The sequence below is a fragment of the Octodon degus genome, unplaced genomic scaffold, assembly GCF_000260255.1.
Source record: "Octodon degus isolate 3935 unplaced genomic scaffold, OctDeg1.0 scaffold00255, whole genome shotgun sequence".
In the NCBI taxonomy this organism is placed as follows: Eukaryota; Metazoa; Chordata; class Mammalia; order Rodentia; family Octodontidae; genus Octodon; species Octodon degus.
In genome coordinates, this window is record NW_004524831.1 from 1,165,808 (window position 1) to 1,179,285 (window position 13,478).

Genomic DNA, 13,478 nt, shown 5'->3' on the forward strand with positions numbered 1-13,478 from the left:
ACTTGGTCCTTTTTTTTCTTTCTTTTACATTTTTTTTTCAGAACCGGGGATTGAACTCAGGCCCTTGCGCTTGCCACGGAAGTGCTTATTCCACTGAGCCATCTCCCTGCCCCCCCCCTTTTTAACATTTTTTTTCTTTCTAATGTGGAATAAGATGGTGTTTATTTTTGTTCTTCCATAGCTAGTATTTTTATGTATATGCTTTAATGATTTTTTCTTTATAAGAAGTTTTGGACAATTTCATTTTTGTGCATCTTGGTGTGATTTTATTTAAATGTCTTTGCAAAAGGTTCATTTTTTTTGGAAATGTGGTATTATAAGTTGAACTAAATTCAGAAATTTTAAATCTTTAAAAAATGCTTGAAACTATTGTTTGAAGCAAGGTACAATTCCCCTATGATGAATGCTATCACTATGTGTATATAAAATGTACCAGTAAAAAATTCAAGGAAAAAAATGTCTTTTGTACATGTGTGCAAGTGAGGGTGTATCTTACTATTGAGTCAAATTTTTAATTTAGGAACATGAAAGGTAAGACTAGACTCAAAAATGCAGAGTCACCCAGGTAGGGTATCATATGAACAGGAAGCTTCTGATCCTTACAGGATATCAGAATGGCCCACCCTCTGCACCTGTCCTGCACTGTTACTAATCTCAGCATATCCTCTTTGCCCCCTGCTGGTTCTAAGTACCTCAGTAGGGAAGATTGTAGACTTACACAGATATTGCTTCATTGTGTCTCTTATACAGTAGTATACAGCTGTGTCCTCCACTTTCAGGGTGTTAATTTGCAGATAATTGTGTTTTGGGCATCATCCCTGGAGGTGGTAAATCTACCTTTTACATATGTAGTATAACTATTACCCTTGTTTCCAATAAGACCAACGTTTTCAAGCCCTTTTCCTGGAGTCTGGTGGACCCCATTCATCCAGTGCTCACTAAAGGTGAATCCAGAGGCTGCACAGGAAAGTCTTAGGGACCCGCCAGGCTGCACCAAGCCTCCCCCAGACTCCACCAGCTGCTCCTCACTCTGGACACCTGCAAACACAGAGACATCTGGCTCAGGAAACTGTCACACACGTCCACTATGTATCCCACTTCTGTCCATGTACAAACTAAGTTATCTCTTGTTCTTCATTAATTATTTTTTAAAACAGCAAGAAGGAAAATTCAGCTCAGCACAAACTCCATGGTGAGCCATTTGTGCTGACCACTGAATGGGAACATCTGGGAATCCAGGAATGGTCTCCTCTCCAGAGCTGCTGCATGATGGCTACACCGCTTTTTACCGGCAAAGAGAGGCCCTTGTTGCATGACCTCATGCTATACAGAGAGGTCTGTGGGCTAGAAGCATCGAAATTTCAATACCCTGTTTGGTGTTAATTTACAGGTCAAGTAGGGTGAAAATGATAACATTTAGGTAAAATGTAAATTTTATGTAACTGTGTTATCCTATTCACTTATAATTCATAAAGATTTTATAAATTCCAACAACATATGGTATAAGTGACAGTGGTGACACCACTGTACAACTGTAGAACTCCCCACAGATGCACAAGAGAGTGATTCAATGCAATCACAAGTTCATATCTCCTGCTTGCAAGTCCACCGGATCCGGGTCCACTCTTACAGTCTCTAGAGCAGAGCTGGACATGGGTAGTGAGATTCACAGAGGCTCTTTCCTGTATTAAAAGTATGCACTCTAATTGTTCTTCACGCTAGTGTCACCTGTGCTTCATGGATGCATCACCTTGTGCACATCAGGGTCATACTGCAAGGAAGAAGGTTGTCGGTCACCTGTGACACTGTCCTGAGCTCAGGTGAGGCAGCTTTGCACAGATGTCATGATGTGTGTTCAAAGTTCATAAATTTAGTTAAGAAAAACATAGTGTCTGTAAATATTATCTATATCTGTCTGTCATCTATTCATATATATATATATATATATATATATTTTATGAGCAGAATATATTTATTGAGGGGAAAGAAAGCTCCTGTCCAAGAGAGAGGGACAGCAAGGGGGCTCGAGCAGGTAGTCCCCCGGGGAAGTTGCCTCTTCCAGGGACTTTTGTAGTGTAAAACCATGTGGGGTTAAGGTGGAGAAAACTGGAACTCGATTAGATGGCTGTGAGGTGGGACAAAACTATGGTCAACCAATGAGCTTACAAGCACCATTGCTCAGGTAAAATTAAGTCCAGGACCAAATGGGGAAGGGAGTCACGTAGCAAGCGGGCATGAATGTAGAGCAGAACTTTATCAGGTAGCCATCTGGTAGTGGTCGGATTAATGATTCCTCTGGCTCCCTCAGGGTGATGATCAATCTCAGATGCCAATCTTTAGGGAGGTCGGCATTTGTTTGATCTTTGGTCTCTAGGTCTGGCCCCTACAAGAACAGACCAAACCAAAATGAAATGATTCATGACCAGTATTACTAATCACACTTAAAGTTCAAGAAAGCAGATCTAAAAGACCAGTTATTGCTTGAAACAGAAAATTGTGGATTATTGGAGAGGAAGTCATAAGGAAACCCCCTCTGTGTTAACCTTTAAAATAAAGTCAGTTGAAATCACCTGACTTCAGCCAAGCAGGTGATACTGTGCTTCCTTGAATATAGTTTATAAAACTCTTTGTTCTGCCATTTCAAGTTTTCAGTTTTGTCATGCTCTATAAAATGGAAGATGCCTCAATTCATAAAGCAAAAATAAAATCTAAGTCTATAGCTAATAGTGTCATTATTGTGTGTTTTTACCTAAATTAGTGAACAAAATTGCTTGTTAGTGAAGGAAATAAGATAAATTTAGCTTTCTTATTTAGCTTATACTTTAGTGCTATTTTAAGGAAAAGAACAAAATTTTCTCTCAGCTGCCTATTTTTTCCAACAGTTTAACTGATAAAGGGTTCTGGTAAATATTTTGATTGCAAACATATCCATTCTTATAACCAGTCCATGTGTAATACTGACAATATCTTAAATTGAAAAGTGCTTGCTCGTATTAAGGTAAGACACATAATCATATACGCTGCTATACCACTTTTATAAATTTGAGCAAGTGAGAAAATTATAATAAAATAAATATAATCAGTAATAGCCTGCAGAAATGCTGGAATAAAGTTTTTAGAAGGGAAATTTTTAAAAAATTAAATGATAATTTAATGGAATTAATTTGTATCTTCACAATGGTGATGACTATGTTAAAGTTTAAAAATCTGTACATTTGTGTCAAAGATACTTCACTCATAAATCATTGAAACTATTAAAATAAGAAGAGAAAATTTTCTAGGAGAGGATTACCATATGGAAAAGTCGTTTCACTTTCTATCATTAGAGGAAGACGTCTGGAAATATCATGGAGTATGTCCTCTCTGTCCGGGACTTGATCAGAAACAACTCAGAAGCGTAGACAGGGATTAGTGCCAAGTACAAAGAATCTATTCTTGTCAGACATAAAATGTTAAATACATTACATAAATCTTTAACACCTCTGCCTTTGCATAGATATCTGTAAAAATAATATCATAGGGGCCAGTGGGATAGCTCAGTGGTCTAAAGCGCCTGCTTAGGCAAGCTTTGGCAGGCACAGAGGACTGTGGTTTGATCCCCAGCACCACATGCTGTGTCAGCCCAGCCCTCAGGAAGGCCTGAGCCAGCCAAAAAGAAAAAAATCGTAAAAAACCCCAACACATTATTAATGTGCATGTGTAACCTAGTGAGTGTTAAGCATTTATCACAATATGTATCAAAGGCATAATTTCATTAACATTATAAATGCTCCAGTATGTTGCTGAGAACAGTCATCTCTATGAGCACAACTCTCTATGAACCCCACATCTGGCTGTGTACCTGGAAGTCATGGGAACAGGGCCTCTCTCCACTCATGAAAACCAGCCTGGCGCTGACCATGCTGCTCTGCAGGGGATCCAGCCCTGCATGCCAAGTGTTCCCTCTTGGGGTCAGGATTAAAAACAGAGCGTTGCCATTGAGTTTAGGATGAGCTGGGTTTTCCTTCTTGCTATTTCAAAAGGTAATTCCTGTAGATTAAGAGAATGATGTATGATAGTGGACATGAATCTGTTACATAGGAGACCCGTGTGACCTGAACAGCTTGTCTGTGTTCGCAGGTGTCCCGTGTGAAGTGCAGCTGACGGAGCCTGCGGAGACATGGTGCAGGCTGAAGCGTTTTTGAATCTCCTTGCAGCCTGTGGATTCACCTTCCGTGATTATTACTTGAATGAGGTCGGTCCATCAGGCTCCACGAAAGTAGCTGGAATTGGTTGATCTTGTTAGAAAAAGGTAATAGATGCACGACAGAACATTCCACGTCTGTGAAAAAGTCTCCATTTCTAGAGATGATTCCAAAAGCATTGGCTGTCTGCAAGCACCAATTCTGAGAACCAAGAACCCTGCCTTGAGTTACTATGAAAGACAGTGAGGAGACCTTAGTCTAAACCCAGACACAAAGCTCCCTGCAGCGGCGCTCATGGCCAGCAGGGGTGGTCAGAACACACTGAATGCAGGGTCAACCGTGAAGCAGGAGCAAGGAGGTCCTGCGGGAGCCTTTAATAGCTGGTTTCCTTATGCTGGTCTGAAGCGTCCCTTCCATCTAATATTTTTTCAGAGAACAATGTTAAATGTATGAACCTGTTACTACCACTGAATTGGGAAAGTTTTACGGGGAAAGACTATGGAGACATAGTCTCCCCTGCGCAAAAGCCTGTGAGTTAGTTATGGAAGTAGAAATGAATCCACTGTATGGAGGACCGGATCCTGAGGAAGCTCAGGGGACCTGGTGAGTCTTTTCCAATCAGATCCAGAACGGAGATCTCTGAGGTCCTCAGATTGGACTAAGTTGAGAGCTTAGATGAAATCCAATGGGCTCATAACACGAGCGTGACATCCTCTACTCTGTGATGCAGATTGTGTCAGTCCCTCCTCAGGAGCATGCTTCAGAGCAGTCTCAGCAATGGCGGGGCTCCCCTTTAACTGGAAATCCATAGCATCTATCCCAGGATTTTCCTGAAAATCTCCTGTGTATCTTCTTTCCCTTGAAAAATGGAGACTGGTCTCAATCCCAGAGCCCATCCTCTTGACCTTGATGGCTCAGGCAATGAGCCCTGCAGTGACCTGACCTCGGAATTTCTCAGTATCCATTGTCCAGATCCCCAATCCAAGGCAGAAATTTCATGGTGAAATGGCCTTGTGATGAAAGGCTGTTCTTGTTGCAGTAAGATGGGATGGGATGGGGTGGTGACAAGCGTATACCTTTCCAGGTCACACTCCAGAGACCAGACTCTTAGACTGGGTCCACCTCCAAATAAAAGACTTTTGGGGACATTGTAGATCCCAACTGTAATAACCATCTGCACAACACCTTCAAGTGACACCTGGAACCCTATTTAACTTAATCACAGGACAAGATGGTCCAGCCTGGCCCATACATGAAACTGACTGTTGTCATGGTCATTTAAAAAATTATCTCAGCCAGCTCTTTTTATTAGCAAATTGGCTAATATAGTGTTATTATTTGTCTTCAGATAAACACTAATTCTTGAGGAATTTTGTGATCACTGTTTAATAGAAATTTTTACTCTTCTGAAGACACATGAAAGCAGCAGGATGGGTCAAGGAGCCACAGGGGACATTTGAGTCCAAGCATAGGAAAGGGTAAAAATATATGAACTGTTAGAGGAAACGGATTTTAATTTTTTCTCTTTCTTTCTTTCTTTCTTTCTTTCTTTTCTTCTCCTTCTCCTTTTCCTTCTTCTTTCTTTCTGTTCTTCTTCCTCTTCTCTTCCTCTTCTTCTTCCTCCTCTTCCTTTTCCTCCTCTTCCTCCTTTTTCTTCTTCAAGACAAGGGCTTGCTCTATAGTTCAGGCCTGAACTAACTATATAGCCCAGGCTGGGCTCGAGTTTGGGGCGATCCTGCTTCAGCCTCCCAAGGGCTGGAATTACAGGTATGCATCACCATGTGTAGCGGACTGGCTTTAATTCTTCAAATATTAAGCAGAGCTTACCTTTGAAGCTAACTGGTCTTTTTTTTCAGTTAATAACTAAATTTTGATATTTACAATTTATTCATGCAAACTATATATTTTTATTCTTTTCAGAATGAATGTCAAGTGAATCATTTATTAGGTTACAAAATTTATTTTTACAAAATTATTAATTATATTCCATATATAATAGTATCACATACAAATCAGCCATTGTGTAATATATACTATTCTGTGATTTATTGATTTTATTTTACATTTATAAATTAATGAAGAAATACATATTCATAGTATACAGGGTCTGCTGACTAAACACTTACTGCACTGCCATCCCTTAGAGAGGAAGGTAAAGATGCATGTGCAGCAATCTCTCCCCCTCCCCCTCCCCCCATCCTTCCCCTCCTCCTCCTCCCCTTTCCTCTCTTTTTCTATTTATCTGATACATGCAGCTTGGACTCATAGCGATCCTCCTGTCTTCAGCCTCCTCAGCACTGGGATTACAGGCGTGCACCACCAGGCCCAGACTCAGTCACTGGCTCAGTGAGCCCCGGGGGCGGGGCTGATGTGTACTGCAGGACTGGGAATCCAACCCTGGTCCCTGCGCTTGCCAAAGCAGGCACTTAGTCCACTGAGTTATCTTGCTGACCCATATGAAGCAATCTCAATGGCCAAGTTACACAAGCAACAGCTTGTCATAGTGATAAATGTCTGGCAGTTAATGGCCACCATTTTGAGCACCTCTTATAATTTCAGAGGCCAAAGGTAATTTGTATTTATCTTATATCTAAATAAATTTAGTATTAAAATATTTTAGAAGTATTTCTTTCTTGAAGTGTATAATTTTATAAGTGTATATACTTTTTCGATATATATGACAATCTTTTGATGTTGCATCTTTTTTGCAGATTTGAGAATTTTTTTTCATTATTTACTTAACAGTGAATTGGTTAGTTGGTCAGTTCTGTCTGTGCTAATAAATCCCAATTTTGTTTTATAGTTTTTCATTTTAAATTTTAAAATTTTGATTAATATGGAAAAACCACATGTTTATGGGCTGCAGTGTCATATTTTAAAATATGGGCATAATATACATTGATTAATTCTGGCTAATTAACTCTTCTATCTCATCATGACTTTGCTTTGTAGAATTCAGACTCCGCTCCTCTGGTTACTCAGGATGTATTCAACAGGAGACTGAACTATACTTACCACTTTGTGCTGGAGAAATTCAAAACTTACTGCTTTAAAAAAAAAAAACTGTTTCTGGCATCTGTAGCTAATGTCACTTTCTTAAAACACTTTGCAGCTTCAAGTCATTACTCTTCAACTCTCTTATCAACTTGGTTCATGCTCCACAGGTGAGCCGAACTTGCAGCACCTTCTGTTATGTATTTGACTTCTTCACCTTCACAGTGTCTTCCTCTTCTATCCACATTACTGCAAAGCGCAGGATTTCATTTTTCAAAGGAAGTAGAGATTGATGAGCTGTATACCTTAATATACATTATTTTACATTTTATTTCTGCTCTGTTAATTTTTCATTGTGTCCTGTAAAATTTCAGCTTGGTGTCTTCTTCCTTGCTTTAGACTCGATGCTACTGTGAAATCCATGTGCTCATCACCAGAAGTTTCTTATTCTCGCTGTTTCTTTCTACTGTGTCCCAGCGGTTTTGATATGCTTTAATTTTCATCTTGAGGATGATATTCAATTCCCCTTTCATTAAATTTTTGATACAAGCATTGTTTGAAAGTGTGTTGCTTGGTATCTATATAACCTTAATCCATGTTCCTTTGCAAATAACACAATATCAAAAACTGGAAAGTAGTAATTCAGAGATTGACTGTTCCCCAACGGTGCCCATTGTAAAGCTGTGTTCCCTGAGCTGGCTCCGTGGGGGAAGTAGTGCACTATTTTAGAGGTGACGCCTGGCTGGACACCCCTGGCCATTAGGGCGTAGCCTTGACTGGGATAGTGGGCCAGGGAGTCAGTGGATTTTTTCCCACCTTGTTCTCCAGCTATGGTGTTGGCTTCACCTGAGGTACTGCGCCACAGTTTTCATGCAATCAAAACTGTAAAATAGTGGATCAAAATAGAATTTCACTCAAGTACTAGTTATACTATTAGACAAAGCAGAGAAAATAAGTCCTGAGAACTGTGGTGGTCATTACTACTGCTGAGAGGATATGAAGAAAACTTTGGAATATCTTTCCCGGAAGAATTTGGGAAGTGATGGAGGAGCACCGTGGAGCTGTGAAAAAAGCTACTCCGTGACCTCAGCGTCTTCTGGTTTAAATTGAGAAATTCTTTTATGTTGAGTCTGATGGATTGTAATAAACTGGGACAAGGTAAGCCAAGGCAATATTGGCGTATTAAACACTTGATGTTTAGCAGATATTTAGCAGTGTTGCTTTGCCATGCCAAGGATTGAGTGGAAGTGATTCCATACAAATTAGACCTGAAACATGCGTATATATGATTTGGGTAAAGTGGTGTTGTGGGAATCAAATTGCAGATAGAAGAGGCAGCATGTATGTGTATTTGGGGGTATATGCAGATGGAAGTGACACAATGTTACATTGTGTCAAACTATTGTTCATTAGTATGTTTTACCAGAAATTATTGTTATATTCCACTTCACATCATTGTAGATATTCTTCATGGGGATTATTTTCCTGTTACCACCTAGGAGTATAACTAGTAGCTAATAAGGAGGCCTTCAGTAGTTTGCAAAATGCTTGCAACAGGATTTTAGATGTCTGAAGACATGGGTTGGTATTAAGCCTGTATTCATGGCCAGATTTTTGTATATATTGGGTAACTCATTGCACATATTATAGATTGTAATCACTGTGATATGCAAGGAGTTGCCAGAGTCAAATTGAAGTATGTGGACTGGAAAGAAATCCATTTAGACTATTCAGACAGAAAAACTCATTTGGTTTTCTGAAGAAAGAATTGATGTATATGAAAGTTTATTGATAACAGATAACAGGGATTATATTACATTTTTATTATTGGTGATGGTGGTCTTGTCACAGGAAAGAAATTGGCAGAACCAGGGATTGAACTCAGGCCCTTGAGCTTGCCAGGGAAGCACTTATTCTACTGAGCCATCTTCCCATCCCCAGGAAAGAAATTCTTGAGTAGGTCAAATAGTTCAGTGGATTAAAGTGCCTGCTTAGGCAGACGCAGCACCTGGGTTTGATCCCCAGCCTGCCATGCCGCCCTGCTCCCGGGGCGCACTGAGACAGTGATTGAGAGGTGCATGCCTGTAATCCCAGCTCTTTGGGAGGCTGAACACATGTGGATCACTATGAGTCTGATCTAGGTAATGAGACCCCATAGACTGTACACCCTTACTAAAAAAAATACAAAAAAAAAAAAAAAAAAAGAAAAAAGAAAAGAGAAAAAAATTTTCTTGACATAGAAAACAAAGAAAAGTTTATTTTGTTTCATAATTGCTGAGAATGCAATGTTGATTTGATCTCTAATACAAAAATATCATGGTAAGGGGCTGGTGAGATGGCTCAGTGGTCTAAAGCACCTACTTAGAACAAGCTTAGCAAAGCACAGGGACCGCGGTTCAATCCCCCAGCACCACATGCCAGCCAGCCCCGCCCCCTGGTGGGCTGAGCTGGACACACACACACACATACACACACATAAATAAATAAAATTTAAAAAAAGTCATGGTAAATAGAAACAAAGGACATAGATATGCCCTTTAAGACGCAGGATCCAGAGAGGAGGGAAACAAGCCAAGAGGAAACGGCCGGGGAGCAGACTAGTTTCCTCTGGTCGCAGGGTCATGCCTCAGGTAGACACACCAAGAAGCGTGCTTCACTGTAGCCAGTAAATATCTCAAGACCAACAAGCTGTTAACACGAGTGTACTCTGACTGACTCCTTGTAATTTTTTTTCTAGGAATATTAATGTGGAAAGTTGGGGAATTTCAACCTCTGATGAGTCATCATAGGACATGGGGAGCTTACAGTCTAAGGTCTTTTTGTGTCCCAGCCTCATCACCATGAAGTGGTCAGATGAATCAAATGTGGGGCTGGTTCTGCAATTCTTCTGGCCTTCATGCTGGGAAATACATTTATCTTCAAAATTCAAGAATTTTTTAATGAACATAGATAAACTATGAAGTTCGTCTGAGGGAATTGGAATACTTGCTTTTCTTTCATCTCTACTCTTGTATAATATTGCTATCATGCAACTCCAATCTCATTTACAAAATAATTGTAGTCCTCTTAGAGGCCATATATTCATTGTAATAGATGAAAATTAGTAGATTGAGAGACTGAAAGTCCTGACAATGAAATAGACTACCTCATTCCTAACGGGGGGGGGGGGTTGTCTCCTTCTAGTCCAGCTGTTTCGGTAGTTCATATAGCCCCGCCTTCATCGCTGATTGGCTCCTGCTCTATTGCCAGCCAGCTGGGTTGAACGTGGAGAGACAAACTGAGAAGAGAACAGGTGGACCCAACTGTTTTGTGTGTGTGTGTGTGTGTGTGTGTGTGTGTGTGTGTGTGTGGCAGAACTGGGGATTGAACTCAGGCCCTTGTGCTTGCCTGGGAAGCATTTATTCCACTGAGCCATCTCCCTGGCCCCTTCAACTGTTATTTTGTAGTGCAGGCTATTCTGTACTAGTCGCTTTCCTTAGATTTCAGTCTCATATCATGGCCTCATCACGTTTTCGGTCACAGGGTTTCACTCTTCCTCAGGACATTGACCCAGGAAACTTCTGCGCACAGGTGTGCTCTATTTTCAGGAAAAGTCCACGAGTTCATTAAGAAAACTAGAGCAGGGCAACCCCACTTGGGTCCTCTTCTGTTTCTCTCTTGGGCAGAAGGTATCTTTCCCTCAATAGATATGTTGGGTTCTTAAAAAGAAAAAAAAAAAGAAAAAAAAAAAAAAAGAACAAAGAGGGCTGGCCAGATAACTCAGTGGGTTAAAGCACCTGCTTACCTAGATGCAGAGGTTCATTCCCAGCGTGGCGTGCCGGCCCCTTCCCTGGGGCACGCTGTCTCTGAGACCCGGTGTGGCAGCGCATGCCTGTAACCCCAGCACTTGGGAGGCTGAAAACAGGAGGATCACTATGAGTCCGACCTGTGTAGTGCGACCCTGTAGGCCCTGTACTAAATACAAATACATAAAAGAAAACAAAGAAAATTAAAAACCTTTAAAAAAATAAAAAGAAGAAAGGGAGGGAGGGAGGGATGTGGGGGGAGAGAGAGAGAGAGAGAAACCTAGGGCAGCTCTGAAAAGCCAGGAGCAAATCCCTTAAATGCAAGCATATCTCAGGCGAGGTGAAAGTGAAATCTAAGGAAAACGACTGGTACAGAATTTCTTGGGCTACAAAATGACAGTTGAGTCCATCTCTGCTCTTCTAGGCTTATCTCTCCACGTCCAGCCTGCTAGCTGTCAAAAGAGCAGGAGCCAATCAGTGATGAAGGCGGGGCTGTCTGAACTACCCAATCAGGTGGACCGAGGGTGGAGGGCACTTCCGGTGTCATGGCGCCACCGTAAACATTGTGTGTTGCTGACAGCGTGCAAGATGACTAGACCGTCTTGTTCTGTAATTTCTACTGGCTGCGAGCTTCATTCAAAGGATTCTGGGAGACTCTCAAGCCACGCAATGGTGACGTTATGGGATCGGAGATGGGGATGGGCTGGAATAGGCTTCCTTCTGAATGGAAGTGGTCAGTAACGGCTGTGGCAGTCTAGGTACAGCCTCCCTTCTTACCCCCAGACACGAGGTCTTGCTGTTCTTTGATGATCCATCATCCCCTGTAACATTTTCCCCTTTGCTTAGGCAGGGACAATTGTAGGTCCCCGGCAAACACCTTACTATGACACTTTTGTGTGTGTGTGTGTGTGTGTGTGTGTTTGTTTTTGTTCTTTGTATTTTGAGGCAAGGCCACACTATGTAGTGCAGGCTGTTTTTAAATGCATTACAAATCCCAGGCTGCTCCTGCAATCTCAGCGGTCCTCCTGCCGAGCCTCCCAACTGCTGAGTTGACAGGCGTGCGACACCGCGCCGGGCCAACCCAGCATGCCTTCTCGGTCGTTTCCAGGCACCGCTGTATCTCCAACGCCTCAGAGAGCAGGAGCGTGGGAAAACCCTCGGTTTCATGCTTAGCAATGAAAACATCGTCACTGTAATTTTTTACATCGGACCTGTACTTGCAGTTGTGGTTACTGCCCGAATAGACCTTGTGATCTCAATACTGAGGAATGATGTCGAGAACCGAAAGAAAAGAATGTTACGGGAGATTTTATTGGAAATGAGAAAAATATTTGTCTGATTTTTGGAAGTGTCCAGAGTGAGTTGTCCTGTAGCCTGGCAATCTAGAGCTAATTAGAGAAAAGAAGATCATGCTAAATAAAAACTCTTTGTTGAGTGGGTCCTAGCACAGATGGCTTTGTGGATTCTGCTTTTAGCTCAGACTGTCTAACCCATTTGTTCATCTTGCACTGCCTAAAAGAAACACATTTCAGAAGATCACTGGTTATTTTGCATTGTAAGTTCCTGGAAACTCAGGTGCTTAGTAAGGTCAGGCTGAATTCCTTTCAGCAAGAAGGGTTGGCATCCTTTGTTGGGTAGAAAGTTCACTCCTGGCTCAGTATCCTATGGTGGGTTTTTTTGTTTGTTTGGTTGGTTTTTTTCGTTCATTTGTTTAGTGGTACAGGGGAATCAAACTCAGGACCTTGTGCTTGTCAGGCATGCACTTAGGCAGCTAAGCTATGTCCCCAGCCCTATCCTGCTCAGTATTCTAAGTAATGCTATTTTCACTTTAATTCTTATCAAAATATTTAGTTTCCCTATTCTATCCCAGGCCCTTCCCTAGCTAGGTGCCTTACTTATATACTAATAAAGCAAATTGTCCTTTGTATTTAGATTGAGGCTTTTCCTGGAGTTTAGAATGCTGAGAGAGATGGGAGATTGTTAATGATTTTCCAAGGAAAGGTAAAGTGTTCCTGCCAAGAACAGCTTCCTGAAGGGGCCATCTGTTAAACTCACACTGAAAAGTGCTTTGAAGAGGGGCATCTACAGGCATGCGTACATATGATATTGGGATGAATGGAAAGTGAAAGCGGCCTCATCTCTAAAATAATTGCTACATAGTCTGTAAACCGTTTTTAGACATTGTTTTAAAAATTGCAACATTAGATGAGATGTTTACATAAAATATGTACTTGGCCAGGCATGATGGCTCATGCCTGTAATCCCAACACTCTAGAGGCTGAGGCAAGAGAATCTCTTTCAGTTGGAGGCCAGAACAAGGATACAAAGCGAGTTTAAGGCAGCTTGCATTGTATAGTGAAACACTGGCTCAAAAGACAAAAAGTACTGAAGTAGGGGTAAATTCCCATAGTTATGTGCAGTGGGCATTTGAACAAATAGAATAAAAGGGATATTTAAATAGGCAAGAGCAAATGGGAGTGAAACAAATGGGAGAGCGCAGATTTGGGAGGGTGGC

General features: G+C 41.3%; 1 protein-coding gene across 1 annotated transcript in view; it reads left to right on the plus strand.

Moving 5' to 3' along the window:
• Window positions 1-11,515: 11,515 nt before the first annotated feature.
• Window positions 11,516-13,478, plus strand: part of LOC101568944 (zinc finger protein 14-like) — a 56,948-nt gene continuing 54,985 nt past the window's right edge. The window contains exon 1 of the mRNA XM_023706396.1: window positions 11,516-11,635. Within this exon, the coding sequence (XP_023562164.1) occupies window positions 11,552-11,635 (84 nt within the window). The 5' untranslated portion in view covers window positions 11,516-11,551. The remainder of the gene's footprint in view (window positions 11,636-13,478) is intronic.